At 38.1% G+C, this 21485-nt stretch overlaps 1 protein-coding gene across 4 annotated transcripts in view; it reads right to left on the reverse strand.

Annotated features, from left to right (window-relative positions):
- PSD3 (pleckstrin and Sec7 domain containing 3) overlaps positions 1-21485 on the reverse strand; it is a 688004-nt gene that overhangs the window by 481366 nt on the left and 185153 nt on the right. The window contains exon 1 of one of the 4 annotated variants that reach the window (XM_044225257.1): positions 9435-9555. The exons of 2 other annotated variants lie outside the window; for them this stretch is intronic. Coding sequence is in view for 1 of the 2 variants with exons in the window: in XM_044225256.1 (XP_044081191.1) it covers positions 9102-9132 (31 nt within the window). In the remaining variant the exon portion in view is untranslated. Of the gene's footprint in view, positions 1-9101; positions 9556-21485 lie in introns of those variants that run through there. One more of the 4 variants, XM_044225256.1, reaches the window with a different exon arrangement.

The raw sequence follows: 21485 nt of genomic DNA on the forward strand, positions 1-21485 counted from the left end.
GGCTCTCTGCTCAGCAGGGAGCCTGCTTCCCCCTCTCTCTCTGCCTGCCTCTCTGCCTACTTGTGATTTCTCTCTGTCAAATAAATAAATAAAATCTTTAAAAAAAAAAAAATCCTGATTTTGAAACAAAGACAGTTAAAAACAGTAAGATCCCTCTTACTAGGGTGGCATATTGGTATCTTTTCCTCTTTGAAGATTCAGTGGTTTGTAATATGCTCACTAAGTTATACTATTACCACTCTCTAATTCCAAAACATTTCACCACCCACTCCAAAAAACAAACAAACAAAAAAAAAAAAAAAACATATTCCTCAGCTGTCGCTCCTCAGTTCCAGGTAACCAACCAATCTACCTTCTTTCTGTCCCTATAGATTTGTTTATTCCAGACATGTCATAAAAATGGGATCATATAAAATGTGGCATTCAGTATCTGGCTTTTTTCACTGAACACAGTGTTTTCAAGGTTTATCCACACTGTGGCATGTATCAGAACTTCATTCCTTTTTACTGCCAAACAATATTTCACTGAATAGATATACCATAGTTTCTTTGTCCATTCATCAGTTAATGGACATCTTTAACCTGTCTGAAGTGCTTTAACAAAACTGCCCATAGTGACCATTGAAGCCATACATATATTTAACAGATTACAGGGAAATCCATTCAACAAAAGGAAGAAAAGTTCCTCTTTATCATTCAGGAGTCCACTTCGCTCTAACACTTTAAACTGCCACCTATAAAACCACCACTAAAATAAACACTGGAACGCCAGCCCAAAGAGGAGTGACCACTAAAAAAAATCAAGAAAAGAGCCCTCAAAGGAATTAAATAATCTCTCCGCCCTATTTTTACTACTTTTCATTAAAATGTACCACATAAAGGAGGATGGAAAATTCCTCAGTTGTAGGCAACAACTTGTGATATCTTGATATAACAACTTGGGAACTGGTCAAGAAAGTGAGACAAAAGGGATAAAAACAAAATCAAAACCCTGCACGACAAATAGCTTGCTTTACTATTCCAGTCCATTCTCCTGTTCTAGGTTTACTTTACTAATAACAAGTGCAGACCAAGAGAAATCAATGTTCTGAGAGACAAACTGACCTGACCAAGGTAAACGGGACGATGTTCACCCACGTGTTATGCAAGAGTTACAAGTTGGGACTAGATTCCTAGTCTTTTGTTTCTCAGGAGTAAATTCCTGGGAAAAACTAAGAGGTCTCTGAGTTGTTAGATCTCTATTTCTAACACCAGTAATATTACCAGACACAATAAAAAATAAAAAATCTTCCAGTTGTAGCTTCTGAGCAAAAACAGCCTTGAACATCATATGGCTCTTGGTTGGTGTGCTCATCACAGGACTCAGCACAGTATCAAATCCCTCCTTTCCTCTAAGGCATTTCTTTGTTAGAGTGCAAGAGCAGTTATTTCTGCTGCTTGCATTTCAGGTCACCACTTAATTGTATTTAACAATAAACAAAACTTCATAAGATATTAATCCTGACCTTTTTATTTAGAATTTCTGACTTATTCCTTGTTTTTAAAAATCAGGACTACTTATTAGGGTGATTTTTCTTTTTTTTTTTAAGACCAAATTCTTCTTTTACTTCAAGATTTTTTTTTCTGTCCCCTTTTGAAACAGGACCATAGATACTTCCCATTTAAATGCCTATCATTTCCAAAATTCCTTCAAATTCAATAAACTTTTATTAATTACCTGCAGTATACTAAACATAGGGGATTCAAAAGTGAATATTGCCAAAGCATGAAAAGTCTGTTTAGCATGTTAGAAGAGTTTATTCCAGTAGCATTTGAAGGAATATACAGAGGACAAAGAACGAACATACACGGACTCGGGAGTAACAGCCCAGACTACTGGCAATAGCACAGGTGAGGTGATGCAAGCTTGAGCCTGGGCAAGGGTGGAAGGGACAGAACAAAGATGCACACCCAGTATCACCTCATGCCCTCTGCCCAGCCCCCTCTAACTTCAACATGCTTCCACAAAGCTGCTGTTCAGCCTAAGCCAACTGCTGTGGGCTCTTACACCTCACTTGTTAAAGCTTTTCCTTCACCTTTGTCAGTCTCTATCTAATGTAAGAATCCAAGTGAATACTGAAATAGCTATTTCTCTTCCAGAAAGTTTTACTGAATTAGTATTGCCCAAATTTGGTTTCATATCTGTGACAAAGGGATTTGTGAAGTATAAAAAAAGAACTTTAGCACTTACCTAAATATAAACCACACACTAGCAGAATCTGAATTAATAAAAGTTCATAGCTTTTCTGCATTTATTCTTCCCCTTAAAGGAATCAAAATGTAGTGTCAAGTGTGTAGGAGGGAGGGAAGGGAGGAGAGAAGAGCTTTTCACACTCATGTGAAATATATATACATTGGGGGGATATCTATTTATATTCCTTTATAGGAATCATCTTTTTCTAATAGGAATCTGCCACTTTGTGTATTTGGTCAGCTCCCTAACAAATTGTTTCCTATTGTTTAGTAAAGGTGCTTTGCCTGTGATGAACTAAACCTAGTAATTTTTTTAACTTAATATATTGAAAAAGAAATGGGATACTTTTGAATGCTAACAAATCAATTTCAAGAGTGCTTTGGGTTGTATATTAAACAGCCATCCACTTCTGGGAAACAGGAACAGGACTGAAATAAAACAAAATGAAATTAAAAAAAAAAAAAACCTTTTACATAAAACTAAAAACCTTCTTGTTTGGCAAAGGAAACATCAATAAAATGAAAAGGCACCCTACTCATTGGGAGAAAAATACCTGAAAATCATATATCTGGTAAGAGTTAATATCCAAAGCATATAAAGAACTCACATAACAGCAGAAAAAAATCCAACTTAAAAATGGGGAGAAGTTCTGAAAAGACATCTTTTTTTCCCAAAGATATACAGATATACATACAGGTACCTGAAAAGATGTCTAACGTCATTAGTCATCAGGGAAATGCAAATCAAACAACAGTGAGATAAAACCTCATACCTCTTAAAATGGCCAGCATCAAAAACACAAGAATAACAAATGTTAGAGAGGATGTGTTAGAAAGGGAACCCTTGGCACTGTTGGTGGAAATGCAAATTGGTGCAGCCACTATGGAAAACAGTATGGCAGAACCTCAAAAAATTAGAAGTAGTACTATCATATGATCCTGCAATTCCACTTCTGTATTTAATCAAAGAAAATGAAAACACACTAATTCGAAAAGACAAGCACCCCCACATTCAGTGCAGCTTTATTTATAATAGCTAAGATACGCAAACAGCCCAAGTCACACCAACAGATGAAAGAATAAAGAAAATCAAGCATGCATGCACAGACACATACACTGAAATACTGAAATACTATCCAGTCATAAAAAAGAAGGAAATCCTGCCATCTGCAAGAACATGGATAGACCCTAGAGCATTATGCTAAGTGAAATAAGTCAGACAGAGAAATACTGTATGGTCTCATTTACATGTGGAAATCTAAAAACAGCAACAACAACATCCAAGTTCACAGAGGACAGACTGATGGTTACCAGAGGCGGCAGGTGGGGGTTAGGTGAAATGGGTGAAAGGGATCAAAAGGCACAAAATTTCCAGTTACAAAATAAATAAGTCTTGGAGATGTAATGTGCTACAGAGTGACTATAATTAACGATACTGTATCATACTATTTCCAAGTTGCTAAGAGAGTAGATCTTAAAAGCCTTCATCACAAGAAAAAAAATTTTAACTATATATGGTGACGGATGTTAACTAGATTTTCCATGCTGCAAATCTATGATTTTCTATGTTGCAAATATTCTGCAACATACACAGATATCAAATCATTATGCACTTGAAATCAATATAATGTTATGTGTCAATTACATCTCAATTTTAAAAACCTGTTGTTCTTCAAATCCTGAGGAAATGAGCCTGCTCCATAAGATGGGCTTCAGAAAGATTGTGGTCTTCTAAGAATAATCCTGTCTGAGGACCAATAAATGAAATGGATTTTCTTCCATTCTGGGTTGCAAACTCCTTGAGAGAAAATGGTTGAAGGAAAAAAGAAAGAACTATTTGGCAAGTCTACTGCAGACTAAGGACATGGGAAGCTGAAATGTGAAGCAAGTAAAACGGTTTATCATGAGGGATTCTGAGCAACAGGATGTCAGTTTCCCAAGAGAATATGACTGTCATATCTATGCCTAGAGCCCCAGAAGAACCATAATTATGAATTCTACACATACATATTGCCTAGAAATTGGACCTAGTCATTTTTAGAAAGAGGTTTTTTTGTTTTTGTTTTGTACTGTTTTGTTTTGTTGCCATGAGAATATAAACTGCAAAAGTCTGGAACTTTGCTTTCTTTATCATTATAAACCAGAACCCAGTACCTAGCAAAATGGATATATTTGTTGGATCAAAGAATAAATGAAGAGTGTCTATAACCATCAGGATACCATTTAATAGAACCTCAAAACAGAAACAAAAAGAAACCTACCAAAACACAAGCAAAATACTACAAGCAAAATACTACTACATGTCATTGCCATCAGACTTCTGTCCCCTAGTCCCAAGTACAGGCTTGAATAGACTACTGAAAACACGAGGTTTCTTCCTAATGTTACAGCTAGCTAATTTTTCCAATTGCTCAGCCAACATTTATTACTGTGAGCCAAGTATGTGTTGAACACTGGAAAACAAAGTAACAAACAAGGCCAATGTGGCTCTTGCCATCAGGGAGCTTACAGTCCAATAATTCCATTTATATGCACTTGTCTATTGCAGACAAAGCTCAGGCAGTGGTAAAAATTAAGAGACAATCTTGTCCACAGTTCCAGATTTCAACATGACCCTACAGGGGCTATTACCATTAAGAATAAATTTCTCAACTGATTATCTTACTCTAAATGCTATGCTGTCCAATATGTTACGTACAGCCACATATGGCTACTTAAATTTAAATTAATTAGAATAAAATAAAATTGAAAATCCATTGCTCAATACCATATGTAGTTAGGGGCTACCATATTGCACCACACAGATATAGAACATTTTTCTGTAATCACAGAAAATTCTACTTGCAAGTATTGTCCTAGAATCTTCCTACTCAAGAGTGTGGCCTCGGGACAGTAGCACAAATACCACTCAGAAGTTTGTAAAAAATGCGTACTCTGGTGCCATCCTAATCAGAATCTGTATTTCTAAAAAGAAACCCAGGCTTCTTGTATACACATTAAAGTATGAGAAGCACTTCTCCATAGAACTACAGTATTATCTACTACAATATCTAGTTGTTCTGACTATATTTAAATGGCCACTTTTTTATTCTAAAAGATAATCCCAAGAGTTCCTACCTCCTAACTGAAAGGTCCAACTGTTTAATCAAACAGACAACAACTAAAGAAGCATACAGTCTCTCATTCCTACAAGAGAAGGGTTTGCTCACTCTAGTCTAGGTTTGCTCTTCAATTATCCTGGAAGCCTTAAGAGAGGAAGAGAATCGCTTTTACTGTGATATAATCTCTTCTTAATTCTACATCTCATAATAAATTTCTCTCACAGTGAATGGTCAATGACAACTCTATTTATGCAAAAAAAAAAAAAATAAGATAAAATAAAATCCTAAAATAATGCAAATGTAAACTTGAGCACTGTAAACATCTGTAAACAGCCTTAAAGAAATAACATTAGAGCTTAAAGGAAAAGAGCTGAGGGAAAGGTAAGATTTTTCAATTTTTTAAAACAGGGTTATTTTCCCAAGACTTTTTTAAGATTTTATTTATTTGGCACACACAGAAAGAAATCACAAGCAGAGAGAGAGGGGGAAGCAGGCTCTCTCCAAGCAAAGAGACTGACGCGGGACTCAATCCCAGGAACCCAAGTTCATGACCTGAGCCGAAGGCAGAGGCTTAACCCACTGAGCCACCCAGGTGCCCCAGGAAATCTGCTTCTTCCTCTTCCTCTGCCCATTCCCCTGATTATTTTCTCTCTCTCTCAAATAAATAAAGTATTTTTTCAAAATGCAAAAATTAATTAACTAATGAAATTTAGAAATAAAAAAATGCACTAATGTCATTGGTACTCTCTGTTCCTTAATGAGTATCAGTTAGCAAACACCTTAAGACTTGTATCATGAGTTAGTGTGATAAAAGAACTATATATTCCTAATTTATTTTAACACTGGAAATTTTACAGAAATAAGCTTAAAGTCCCCTGACTTGTCAAACTGGAATTCAGTCCCATAGATAGGAGGGTGACCACATTGTACCCTTTAGCCTGAAATTTCATAAACCAATAAAAAAAAAAAATGGGAAGACAAAGGTCCAGTTTACAAGCAAATACAAAAAGCCATACAGAGCTTAAAAAAAAAAAATCTCAAATACATTTCACCTATAAGTAACTATAATCCTTAACTGTGAATAACAGTGATCAATGTTTTTAGGTCTAATAATCAACAAACCCCTCCAGTAATAGTGATGCATGTACACATTGTTCAGATTTGAAATGCAACAGAAAAAGTTGCCTTTAAAAAAATAATCTAGTCTGTTTTCCCTAAGCAATAGAAAATATATTTAGTATGATAAAAATAACAGAAAATGAGTATGAGTAATGAGAATTTACTAAATGAGTCATCTAAGCACACTATATATTGGTACACACCCTTTACCCTAATAAAATTCACAGAGAACGCTGGCTACTGTCTGGTCACTAATAAGTCTAAAAACACACATATTTCAGGTATTTATTTATATGCTGCAAAAACCAGGAAAAGGCCTGCCAACTACTACGCAAGCTATTAGCATGTGCATACAAATAGACTGTTGCATTAATTGAACACTCTTTTCCCGAGTGATTAATAGTTAAAGCTGTGCTTACCACAAGCGATATTTCACATACTAATTACTCAGAACCCATTTTTTCCCATTCAGTTCTGATCCCTGGGGAAATGATCCTAGCTTACCATCCCAGTCAATTTCGGAGGAAGCTCTGGAAGCTGAGGAGTGGCACTGCATTCAGCATACAGAAGGGAAAATGAGTGTGATAAGGAACAGCCCATTAATTTTAAACCAAAGTCTCTGCAAGTGTGCAGAACACAGTTCTTGCCACGGAGAAGAAATACTATGCTGTAATAGTGGAATTTAAGCTTTAAAATCATTGTTTTTTAAAGCTGGTTTCCTTTTGTCAAACAATAAGGTCCTCCACCGTCATCCACTTCTGGTAACTTTTGTTTCTTTTCACATCCACACCTCCTGCTTCTCCCTTCAGCCTTACTTGATTAGAGCTGCTCCTCTGATTTCATCCATTCTATCCATTCTCCACTACTTCTTCCTGTCTATGAACTCACACTTTTAAAAATCCAGTTTTATTTTTTAATTTTTTTCCAGCTTTATTGAACTACAACTGACATACAACATTGTGTAAGTTTAAGGCGTATGTGCTAATTTGATACTTATAGACTGCAAAATGATTACCACCATAGTTTAAGCTAACATCTCCATCATGTGACATAATTACCATCTCTTTTTTTATAGTGAAAACATTCAAGATCTACTCTCTTTAGCAGCTTCAAAGTGTGTAACACCATTATTATTAACTACAGTCACTGTGCTATATATTAGATTCCCAGAACTCACTCATCTTATAACTGGAAGTTTATACCCTTTGATCAACATCTTCCCATTTCCTCCACCCCCCAGCACCTCATAACCACCATTCTATTCTCTGAAAAACCCAATTTGAACAACTGACCCTTACTTTTTTTATTTTATTCTGAAAAGCAAAAAAAGTTTAAACTTTTAAATAATTACACAATTTGGTTAACAGCAGGCTCTCTTCTGCTAAAGTTATTATGAATGTGGTAGTATTAATATAAATCCTTACATAAAATATTCTCTGAAATATTTCAATATTTAAGAAACTGAAACTGATGTTTCAAAATTCAAGTTGCTGTCTTCTTTTTTTTAAATCATGAATGCCAAGCAGCTGAAGTTCCTAGCAGGAAAGATCGAGTACAGCTGTGGACTTTCCTACACTGCTGTGTTTCAAGACAGATGTTAGGTGCAATGGTAAACAACCTCGTTCAGCCTCCAGTCGGAACGGAATTAAGCCTCAGCTGATTTATATTTGCATTCAGTGATTTTCATGCTCAAAAAGAGACCCATAGTCTCTTTTTGAGACTCTTTTGCTAAGGATTCAGATGCAAACTAACATGAGCAATAATTCCAAGTATATCTGAAATGCAAATTTTACAGAAAGTCAAGTACCTGGTGAGAGAAAAATAAACCTTGTATTACTCTATAAGTGACACTTGCAACAGAAATAAGAAACACAGCCCTGTGTATTAACTGAGGAGTTAAAATACTGATTATAAACCTCCAGGGCATACAATTTCAGCCTAACTAGAGTGTTCACAGAATATTTTTGGTGCTACACTGTGGCCAACCTTGGTTCTCTTCTAGACTACTCAGAGCCATACCTTAGGCATGCAGATGGAAAGGGGTTTGAGCTCTTTAAGAGAAACTCCTCCCCTATTCCCATCCAACGCCACAATATTATGTCTTTCTAAAACTACAGGGGTAGCCCGTTTTCCTCCTTTCTATATAATACATCACAAACAGAGAGTAGAGAAATTGGCTGAGAGAACTGTATTCTCAGGAAAGCTGGGTGAACACAAACAACAACAAAAAAACAATGAAAGTTAATATAATCACAGGTAAGAATATTGCTTTCTATTTAAAAATAAAAATTTTGGAAAACCCAATGTCAGATGCTTAAAAAAAAAAAAAAAAAAAAAATTCCAGGTTAAAGCCAGGTAAGGTACTGGGCAAAAGCATTCCGAGGGTGGGTGGCATTTATCTGATGACTGGGGAATTAAAAAAATATTGACACGGGCATCCCTAAATAATGCAGTATGCTCTGCCCTATGTCAGGATTCAGCACAACCTGGTCTAGCCCCAGGAGTCTCCTACTGGGACAGTCAAAAGACAAGACTAGTAAGCAAAAGCAGTCAATAATACAGATGGATCATTTCACAGCAGCATTTTACAAGAGATAGAGATATAAAAATATATTTGCCTGCACAGACCTACAAATAGAGGTTACTCACAGAGATTACTGTAGCTCCAGCAGTTACCCATTGATCATAGAAAATGCCCAGTTCATCTGCTTAATGCTTGAGAAAAGTTAGCTAGAAAAAAAGCCAGCTAATTCAAAATCTGCTGTTCTAGTCAACTGGAAGCAAATTAGTTTCAAATTTCCTGGCAGCCCCTTTTGCCCTGCACCGCACACGGTGATGTCAATGGAAGCACTTTGAGCGCTGGAAACCTCAGCTGAGAGGAGCTGCCGCCTCAGTCCCTTTCTCACAAAGGCTAAGCTGCCTGTTCTCTCGCTCACTCACTCACCCTCTTTCTGCCTGTCTCTCTCTACCTTGGTAGCTTACCGAAAACAACCACCGTAGGGCTTTTCTATATTTGTGAAAACTACTTCCAAGGAGATAATTGAGATGACGGGAGTTAGCTTTAATGTAACCATTTCCCCAGTGCGGCAGCAGAAACCCCAGCAAAGGCTCCGAGAGGATTGTACCATCCTCAGTGACATCAGAGGTGGGGCTGTCATCTCAGTATTATGCAGCATTTTCTCTGATAAGGGAATGACATATGTGAAAGGAAATGCATGGGTTCCCTTTAAAAGGGTTTAATTCTTATGTTATTTAAACAGAAAAGGCAAAAGCAAATACAATGTTGAAAAACTGCTGTAGGAAGATACAAATCCTGCTTTGCCAGTCCTTACCGAATTGCTAAATGACGCTGCCATCTCAAGTCATTTTACTGATGATTACATTATCATTCCTGTGATTAAATTAATATTTAATAGGTAATTGATATTACTTTGGAAATGTGATCTAAAAAATTCAAAGACATTCACATCTAGTTTTAAATATGATGGCATAAACTTTTACATCACTACTACTATCTTGGATCTATGCAGTACCTTTCAACACAATCTCTGTAAACATACTAAATGTAAAAACTAACAGTTTTTTACATTAACAGATGAGAAAAGTGAGGTGAAAAACAGCACAAGATGAATAACATAATGTAACACTGGTCCTTAGTCTTGGTAATGGAGATTAATACAAATATTAAAAAGAACTCATCTTCTATAAACTTAATATTCCAATCAGTATAAAAAGCAGAGACCAACAATACAAAGCAATTGACAGTTATTTTCATTCATTCCATTTACATTTACTGAGAGGCTAACAAGTTCAAGAAAATGTGCGAAGTCTACTTTGGAGTGTACATTTTAGCTAAATAATAAAATCAGAATAGAAAATATGTATACAATGCTTACTATGTGTCAGGCACTGCAGTAGGCAGGTTTACTGTATTAACTCCTCTATTCCTACCAGCAGCCCTTGGGATAGCTACTCATATACGACTACTGAAACACAAACAAGTATGTAATTTGTCTGAAATCACGTGGCGAAAACTGGCAAGAGCAGGATTCAAACACAGGCACTAAGGCTACGAAGTCCACTCTCCTGACCACTAAACTGCATCGCCTCCTGAGAACTTCTTGCCAAGTAAAAGAATTCTGAAGGAAGAACATAATTTGCAAGATTTAGAACCACAGCAAGCCAAAAATAGCCACCTCTCCAGAAGACTGGCCCAAATATAAGAGGATAAAGGTTAGAGAGTACACCAAGACAGAGCACACAGAAACAGTGGAAATAATGCCCAGTAATTTAGTGCTGACTACTCAATTCACCTGGAGATAATCAATGCCTTAAAATCTTCCAGCTTTAGCTTCCTTACTTCTCAGCTGCAGATTTTTTAATTATAAATCCATATTAAAATGTGGTTAAAATACATGATCCAGACTTGTAATCTGGGTTCCATTATTTTCCAACTATGTCAATTTAAGCAAATTATTTAACCTCTGAGAGGCTCAACTTCCTCCTCCAAAAAAATGAGGAAAACAATGGAGTTATTCTGAGGACTAATGAACTGTGCATATAAATATATATAGCACTCAGAGTTACAACCAGTATATAATAAAAGCTCAAGGTTAATTATTATTGTTTTTCATAATCATCATGACTTTTAGTATTAATATTACGGTTTTTTTTTTACTAAAACTGCCAACTTTTCAAAAACCTCTCCAAGAAGAGCTGCTGTTTTTCCTGAGTTGATTGGAAAAGCAAAGGCAACCTCTGCTGGTTTCATATAAACATTATCAAATCAATGAATCACCAACTCCCTATGAGATGGAAGATGGAGGTTATCAGGCATGCCTTTCAAAAAAGCTCCTTTTTTGAAAGGCATGCCTAATAAAAAAAAAAAAAAGGAAATAACAATAATAGTAATAACAACAACAACAACAATAAATAGGGAAAAAATAGGAGCATTTACCATTTTGCCCTCCCCAACTTCTTCCCCTGCGGGGAATATGGAAGGGGGCCAGAGTCAAAGCAGCCTTCCCTAACAGTAGGCATCCTATTAGTTAGGGAGGTGAAACCCACCATAGGTCTCCCACCCCCATCTTCTTTCACATTGGAGAGAAATAAACCTTTACTTCAAGAACTTAATTCAAGTTTTCTATTATATGCAACTCTCCATGATCCTATGAAACACAGTTAAAGGCCAAAGTTTCCTGATAGTTTTGAGGGCTAACTGGAGGGCTGGGCTATTTATCATGGCTTTTTAGTTACATCCTGAGCCTGCAACCTCTTCAGTGCCAAGTCAAAGGCAATGGATGAACCCATGGGAAAGAAACAGCAAACCATACTACTTCCCAATACTTAGTAGCTATGCTGCCTTATTACAAACAGAACAAAGGATTGGAGGGCATGTGAAATGTCCCTCCTCCAGCTTATTTTCTTCCAGTTTCAGGATCCATATATCCAGTTTACATGCTATTAGGCTAACGCTAAAGGAGAAAAACAAAAAAACTCAAATGCAGGAATGAGGATGCTTGATAAAGTTACTGCTATTGCAAAGGCTACATAATTCCAACTACCATGGACCATGAAGAAAAATGTCTCCCACTCACAAATGTCCCAATTTCAAATATCTAGCATTTCACATTAGGCTTTAACTATAATACTATCTTAGACTGATAATCTAAAACCTTCTATTTCAAAAAATAAAGCTCAAAAATAAATTTGTTACATAGTCTCTCGTATCTCATGGGCACAATTCTAAAAACTATGTTCAAAAACAGCGTGAGTCCATAACTAGATTACATGAAAGGATTTTTCAATCTAAATTGGAATCAGGGGATATGAAATGGAGAAATTCACACAGGCACCCACAAAAAAAACAGAACTTAGTAACTAAGAGACTGATTCCTATAAATGCCTGATTTACAGAAGACCAACACTTATCTCCTGACCACTGAACATCTGCCACAACTCTCTCTCCATTCACAAGCCAATGAACTTACCTGCTTGAACTCTGCCTGGCCCTCCCACTCTGGACTCCTTGGCCATGGATAAAGCCTGAGCCAAACCCTCAATGGCCCCACCTATTGTTTGCTACAGGATGCATTTCCCAAATTGCAATTGCTCCGCTGTCCCTAAATAAAGTCAATTTCTGGTAATTCCAGCTTGCCTCAGTTTACATCTTTATTTAGACCAACAGCAGTGCCATCCTGAAAATATTTTGTTTTCTATCTGAAATGTAATTTAATAACACTGCCATTATTCTGAAAGGAAACATAGTACCAAAACATTCAGAGGAGAGAACCATTAAAAAATCCAAACCAATATTCTGTTTATACCTCTTTTTTAAAATATAATTGTTTTTCTAGAAATATCACTGACACAGTGAATTTAAAAAAGCTAGATTTATTTTTTATTAAAATTTAAAGGAATATTTTGTAAGTAAAAATATACTTGCCAACTAACTACAACCAATGTTTTTAATAAAGTATGATATTTAAATTATAAATTATTTTGAACATTAACAAACTTTATATTAACTATATCTTCTTATTTGCTGTATTGATGCTCTGGCATTTGGAGCTTCCATCTTGAGGAGGCACATTACCCCTCCCGCACCCCATTAGCTATTTCCTGGAGACAGCAATGGACTCCTATGGGAGTGTACTTTTGATATACAAACCAATCTACAGCCACACCCAATTTCCTACATAAATCTCTCACACTCTTAAACCAATAATCTCCTGTCCTTAATCATATCAGGGGCTTATACTGGACAATTAGGAACTACCAGAACCCATGAAATTAATAACAACAACAAAAATAGTAATAATAATAAAAAACAACTATCCAATCCTAAACATACTCAGGGACCTAACCTATTTGCCAATTCCTTCCTGCAAAAATCTTGTTAAAAGCCAGGCCGTGTTCTCCCTGACTCTCTCTACCTCTTTCCCCATGTGCCCTTGCACACCTACTGTGCCTCCTTTTTCTAGAAATCTGTGCATATAAATTTCTTTCTTCATGAGTTATTTTCATGTCTGTGTGTCTTACCACACCTGATACATAAATGTATACAAACATCAATGCCTGGTCCAAATCTTCTAACAAAGTTTTAAAAGAAATGAACAACTACGCATTCCTGAAGAACAAAATTTCAAATCAGTAATGTATTTCTCCATTTTCATGTCACTGGCACTGTCCCTTTAGTTCAGAAATGACAAGCTGTAGGTAATAATTATTTGATAATATGTTATTTCTCAAAATCTTCAGACAGGAAGCAAACTCATCCAATTTAGTATGAGATTTTAAAATTAAACCTTTTTCACAAATCAAGACTGTGATGCCAATTCTTATCACCAGGATATTTTATTATTAGCTTTTATTAATTCCTAAATCCATGTGGAAGAACTGATAACAATAATTCCTTATTTGAAATAACTTTCTTCACCGAGCAAATTCCAATAAATAAGGAGGCAGTTTCTAGTTTATTTTTTTAAGTCTGGTTCTTAGATCTTAAAAACAAAAAACATTTGGGTAAATTGGAAGGGGAGATGAACCATGAGAGACTATGGACTCTGAAAAACAATCTGAGGGGTTTGAAGTGGCGGGGGGGTGGGAGGTTGGGGTACCAGGTGGTGGGTATTATAGAGGGCACAGCTTGCATGGAGCACTGGGTGTGGTGAAAAAATAATGAATACTGTTTTTCTGAAAATAAATAAATTGGAAAAACAAAAAAAAAACCAAAAACAAAAAACTAAACGCCAATTTCAGAGTTATAAAAATTTAGTTTTTATGTATTAGTTTCTTGTCTCTATTATAAGGTACATTTGAAAGTTTAAGCGTCACATAGAGATAAATAGAATCTAGGAAGATGTAGTATGACATAAATCCAAGCAGAGAGGAGGGGTGGGCAATACCAAAATTGATATGATGCCAGAGCTTTATACTCCAAAATACTGTTAAAAAAAAAAAATCACTCTAAGGTGAAATGTAACTTATGCTGAAAACCAGACAACACAAAATAAAAAATAAAAGATTAAAAAAACAAGACAACAAGGTGCCAAATGGAGTCTCTTATTGCTAAGCTCCACATTACCAAACTGAGACATAACTTAATTACAGTTTTGGCTCTCCCAGAAATGTAATGTTGAACCAGTCAATCAGGAATGAATCACCTAATTGGTACTAGTTAGGTAATATGCCTGACAGACCCCAGCTAGGAATAGGAAGGGAACTTTGTAATAACTAGCCCATTTTGTTGCCTACTATAACCTCCTTGTTCCCATTCCCTTTTGCCAATAAGTCTTTTCATTGTATTCAATTTGGAACTCCTTTCTATCTGCTATATTGGATGCTGTCTGATTTAAGTCAATTTTTGCTTAAATAAACTCTTAAAAATTTTAATAGACCTGGGGTGCCTGGGTGGCTCGGTTGGTTAAGCATCCAACTCTTAATTTTGGCTCAGATCACGTTCTCAGATTCATTAGATCAAAGCCCCACTTCAGGCTCCATGTTGGGCTTAAGATTCTCTCCCTCTCCCTCTGCCCTTCCTCTCTCTCTCTCTCTACCTCTCTTCAAAAAAAAAAAATTAATAGATCTGTTTCTCTATTAGCACTTCTACTGTAAATCTGTCCATATTCATATAAATCTGCACAGAATCCATGCTAATTTTGTGTGTATTTTATCTTTATGTTAATTTTGTGTATATTTAACAACATATCACATAAAGCAATTAAAAAATAAACTGGGGTCGGGGGGACAAGATGGCGGGGTACTAGGAAGAGGCGTCTTTTCAGCTGGTACCCCAAAGTGAGCTGATTACCTACCAAAGAACTTCGATCACCCATGAAATGAGCCTGAGATCAGAATTATACATGTCTGGATCTCTACAGGGGCAGAAGACGCCAGTGAGCAGGTAAAGCGGTATGGGAACGGTGGACTGATATCAGAAGATAAACAAAAGGGGGAGAGAGCCACCAGAGGCGACCGGTGGGAAAGTAATACCCCAATACGAGCGAGAGTGCGCTGCGTCTGGGGACCAGCATTAACTTGGAGACTGGTTGAAAGCACTCCAAAAGAGCAAAGGATTGCGGGGGGAAATTGTAGGAATCGGGGCAGCTAGGGACAGGGGCTTAAGTCCCCGGTCCCAGACGGCCTAACCAGCGCGGAGGCAGAGAGAGTGCGGCGGTGAAACCAGCTCCTGGTCCCTAAGCCGCCAGCTCGCCCAGAGCACGTGGGTTCCGGCTCCTGTGAGGGGATGGGAGCTGCGCCGGTCTGCAGAACGCGCGCTAGCCCTACCACAAAGCTTGAGATGCGCGCGCACGTCCATCGAGCTCTCCTGGGTCACTAAGGCCCGGGGCGCTTCTTGACCCGCGCCATTGTTTCAAAGTCTAAGCCGCGCGCCCGCGAAACTCTTCCCCGGATAGAGGCGCGCAAAAGCCCAGCCTGCGGCTTACGGACCACCGCCCCGTTCTCAGTGCCCCAGACGCACGCCCAACCCACAGCCGCCTCTGAAAAGAGGTGCGCGCAAGCCAGGCACTCCCAGCCCAGGCCGGCGGCAAAATCTCAGTGTGCGATCGCTGCTTGGAACCTCTCTGGCGGTCAGGAGCTCCCAGACAGTCGCCACTGCCTTGGCTTTGGGGACGAGCAAAAGATTCTGCGCCCCCAGGGTCTGCAACTTGGAAACTGCATTGCCAGCGTCCAAGGGGGAATTTATTCAGCTTCTGCACCCAGACTGAGGCTTCTCTCTGAGACGGAGATCAGGAAGTGTTCCAGGGTGCACCTGGACTGCACCAGAGTTGATACATCCAGCTACATCAGTCTTCTCCCACCAAAATGACTAGGAGGAGGAATGCCCAACAGAAGAAATATACAGAAGATGGACTTTCTGCAACAGAGCTAACGGCTATCAACATAGACAATATGTCGGAAAGAGAATTCACGCTAACAATTATCCAGGCAATAGCTAGGTTGGAGAAAGCCATGGATGACCAAACAGAATTGATTAGGGCCAAACTGAAAGCGACCAGACAGGATGTTCACAATGTTAGGGCGGAGCTTAAAGCTACCAGGGAGGAGGTCCACAATGCTCTCAATGAGTTCCAATCTAATCTAAACTCTCTCAAAGCTAGGGTAACTGAGACAGAAGATAGAATTAGTGATCTGGAAGACAAACAGATAGAGAGAAAGGATCAGGAGGACGCCTGGAACAAACAGCTTAGATCCCACGAAAGCAGAATCAGGGAAATAAAACATGCCATGAAGCGTTCCAACGTCAGAATTATTGGAATTTCTGAAGGGGAGGAGAAAGAAAGAAATCTAGAAGATATCGTGGAACAAGTCCTTCATGAAAATTTTCCGAATCTCGCGAATGAAACCAGCGTTCATGTACTAGAGGCTGAACGGTCTCCACCCAAGATTATACACTCCAAAAAAACATCACGACACCTGATAGTCAAATTGAGGAATTATAATTGTAGGTATAATCCCTTGAAAGCCGCCAGGGCAAAGAGGCTCCTTACTTACAGAGGGAAGCCCATCAGAATAACGTCAGACCTGTCCACAGAGACCGGGCAAGCCTGAAGAGGCTGGCAAGATATATTCAGGGCACTAAATGAGAAGAACATGCAGCCAAGAATACTTTATCCAGCAAGACTGACATTCAAAATGGATGGAGAGATAAAGAGTTTCCAAGACCGGCAAGGCTTAAAAGACTATGCAACCACCAAGCCGATACTGCAGGAAATATTAAGGGGGGTTCTATAAAAGTGGAAAAACCCCAAGAATAGCATTGAACAGAAATATAGAGACAGTCTACAGAAAGAAAGACTTCAAAGGTAACTCGATGTCAATAAAAACATATCTATCAATAATCACTCTCAATGTGAATGGCCTAAATGCACCCATAAAACGGCACATGGTTGCAGATTGGATAAAACGACAGGACCCATCCATATGCTGTCTACAAGAGACCCATTTTGAACCTAAAGATACATGCAGACAGAAAGTGAAGGGGTGGAGAAGCATCTTTCATGCCAATGGGACTCAAAAGAAGGCTGGGGTAGCGATTCTCATATCAGATAAATTAGACTTCAAACTAAAGACTGTACTCAGAGAAACAGAAGGACACTACATAATCCTTAAAGGGACTATCCACCAAGATGATCTAACAATTGTAAATATCTGTGCTCCCAAATTGGGAGCAGCCAATTACTTAAGAAAACTGTTAATCAAGATAAAGAGTCATATTGATATGAATACACTAATCGTAGGAGATCTTAACACGCCTCTTTCAGAATTAGACAGATCATCGAAGCAGAAAATCAATAAAGAAACAAGAGCATTGAATGACACATTGGACCAGATGGACCTCATAGATATATACAGAACATTCCACCCTAAAACAGCAGAATACTCATTCTTCTCAAGTGCACACGGAACCTTCTCCAGAATAGACCACATACTGGGTCACAAATCAGGACTCAACCGATACCAAAAGACTGAGATTATTCCCTGCATATTCTCGAATCACAATGCTTTGAAACTGGAGCTCAATCACAAGGACAAGTTCCGAAGGAACTCAAACACCTGGAAGCTAAAGACCACCTTGCTTAAGATGGCTTGGATCAACCAGGAGATCAAAGAAGAACTGAAACAATTCATGGAAACCAATGAGAATGAAGACACTTCGGTCCAAAACCTATGGGATACAGCAAAGGCGGTCCTAAGGGGAAAATATATAGCCATCCAAGCCTGGCTCAAAAAAAATTGAAAAATCCAGAACACACCAGCTGTCTCTACACCTTAAAGAACTAGAGGATCAACAACAAATCAAACCAACTCCACACATAGGAAGGGAAATCATCAAGATTAAGCTGAGATCAATGAGGGAGAAACCAGAGATACAGTAGAACGTATCAATGAAACTAGAAGCTGGTTTTTTGAAAGAATCAATAAGATCGATAAGCCACTGGCTACACTAATCCGAAAGAAAAGAGAGAAATCCCAAATTCATAAAATTATGAATGAAAAGGGAGAGATCACAACTAACGCCAAGAAAGTAGAAACAATCATCAGAAGTTATTACGAACAGTTATATGCCAATAAGCTTAGCAACCTAGATGAAATGGATGCATTCCTGGAAAAATATAAACTACCAAAATTGAACCAGGAAGCAATCGACAACCTGAATAGACCGATATCTAATAACGAGATTGAATCAGTGATCAAAAACCTACCAAAAAACAAGAGCCCAGGACCTGACAGATTCCCTGGGGAATTCTACCAAACCTTCCAAGAAGAAATAACACCTATTCTCCTGAAGCTGTTTCAAAAAATTGAAGCAGAACGAAAACTTCCAGACTCTTTCTATGAAGCCAGCATTACCCTGATCCCCAAACCAGGCAAGGACCCTACCAAAAAGGAGTACTTTAGACCAATATCACTGATGAATATGGATGCTAAGATTCTCAACAAGATCCTAGGCAACAGGATCCAACAGCACATTAAAAAGATTATCCACCATGATCATGTGGGATTCATCCCTGGGCTACAAGGATGGTTCAACATTCGCAAATCAATCAATGTGATACAACAAATTAATATGAGAAGAGAGAAGAACCACATGGTCCTCTCAATTGATGCAGAAAAAGCATTCAACAAAATCCAGCATCCGTTCCTGATTAAAACGCTTCAAAGTATAGGGATAGAGGGAACATTCCTGAACCTCATCAAATCTATCTATGAAAGACCCACAGCAAATATCATCCTCAATGGAAAAAAGCTTGCAGCCTTCCCATTGAGATCAGGAACAAGACAAGGATGCCCACTTTCACCACTCTTGTTCAACATAGTATTAGAAGTCCTAGCAACAGCAATCAGACAACAGAGAGAAATAAAAGGTATCCAAATTGGTAATGAAGAAGTCAAACTCTCTCTCTTCGCAGATGACATGATTCTTTATATGGAAAACCCAGAAGACTCCACCCCCAAACTACTAGAACTCATACAGCAATTCAGCAACGTGGCAGGATACAAAGTCAATGTGCAGAAATCAGTGGCTTTCTTATACACTAACAATGAAAATACAGAAAGGGAAATTAGACAATCGATTCCATTTACTATAGCACCAAGAACCATAAGATACCTTGGAATAAACCTAACTAAAGAGGTAAAGGATCTGTACTTGAGGAACTATAGAACACTCATGAAAGAAATTGAAGAAGACACAAAAAGATGGAAGACCATTCCATGCTCTTGGATCGGAAGAATAAACAATGTTAAAATGTCTATACTGCCTAGAGCAATCTATACTTTTAATGCCATTCTGATCAAAATTCCACCGTCTTTCTTCAAAGAGCTGGAGCAAATAATCCTAAAATTTGTATGGAATCAGAAGAGACCCCGAATCACTAAGGAAATGTTGAAAAACAAAAATAAAGCTGGCGGCATCACCTTACCTGATTTCAAGCTTTATTACAAAGCTGTGATCACCAAGACAGCATGGTACTGGCATAAAAACAGACACATAGACCAGTGGAACAGAGTAAAGAGCCCTGATATGGACCATCAACTCTATGGTCAATTAATCTTTGACAAAACAGGAAAAAATATACAGTGGAAAAAAGACAGTCTCTTCAATAAATGGTGCTGGGAAAACTGGACAGCTATATGTAGAAGAATGAAACTCGACCATTCTCTTACACCGTACACAAAGATCAACTCAAAATGGATAAAAGACCTCAACGTGAGACAGGAATCCATCAGAATCTTAGAGGAGAACATAGGCAGTAATCTCTTTGATATCAGCCACAGCAACTTCTTTCAAGATACGTCTCCAAAGGCAAAGGAAACAAAAGCGAAAATAAACTTCTGGGACTTCATCAAAATCAAAAGCTTCTGCACAGCAAAGGAAACAGTCAACGAAACAAAGAGGCAACCCACGGAATGGGAGAAGATATTTGCAAATGACAGTACAGACAAAAGGTTGATATCCAGGATCTTTAATGAACTCCTCAAACTCAACCCACACGAAACAAACAAACACATCAAAAAATGGGCAGAAGATATGAACAGACACTTCTCCAATCAAGACATACAAATGGCTATCAGACACATGAAAAAATGCTCATCATCATTAGCCCTCAGGGAGATTCAAATTAAAACCACATTGAGATATCACCTTACACCAGTTAGAATGGCCAAAATTAACAAAACAGGAAACCACATGTGTTGGAGAGGATGTGGAGAAAGGGGAACCCTCTTACACTGTTGGTGGGAATGCAAGTTGGTGCAGCCTCTTTGGAGAACAGTGTGGAGATTCCTCAAGAAATTAAAAATAGAGCTTCCCTACGACCCTGCAATTGCACTCCTGGGTATTTACCCCAAAGATACAGATGTCGTGAAAAGAAGGGCCATCTGTACCCCAATGTTTATAGCAGCAATGGCCACAGTCACCAAACTATGGAAAGAACCAAGATGCCCTTCAACGGATGAATGGATAAGGAAGATGTGGTCCATATACACTATGGAGTATTATGCCTCCATCAGAAAGGATGAATACCCAACTTTTGTAGCAACATGGACGGGACTGGAAGAGATTATGCTGAGTGAAATAAGTCAAGCAGAGAGAGTCAATTATCATATGGTTTCACTTATTTGTGGAGCATAACAAATAGCATGGAGGACAAGGGGCGTTAGAGAGGAGTAGGGAATTTGGGTAAATTGGAAGGGGAGGTGAACCATGAGAGACTATGGACTCTGAAAAACAGTCTGAGGGGTTGAAGTGGCGGGGGGGTGGGAAGTTGGGGTACCAGGTGGTGGGTATTATAGAGGGCACGGCTTGCATGGAGCACTGGGTGTGGTGAAAAAATAATGAATACTGTTTTTCTGAAAATAAATAAATTGGAAAAAAAAATAAATAAACTGGCTTTTATTAATTAATATATCAGAGAATTATTTTATTCAAGCTTTTTGCATGCAACTTGTGATTAGGATCTTTGCTACCATGGACTCTTATTTTGAGTTGTATTACATCTTTAGTTC

The sequence above is a fragment of the Neovison vison genome, chromosome 11, assembly GCF_020171115.1.
Source record: "Neovison vison isolate M4711 chromosome 11, ASM_NN_V1, whole genome shotgun sequence".
NCBI lineage: Eukaryota > Metazoa > Chordata > Mammalia > Carnivora > Mustelidae > Neogale > Neogale vison.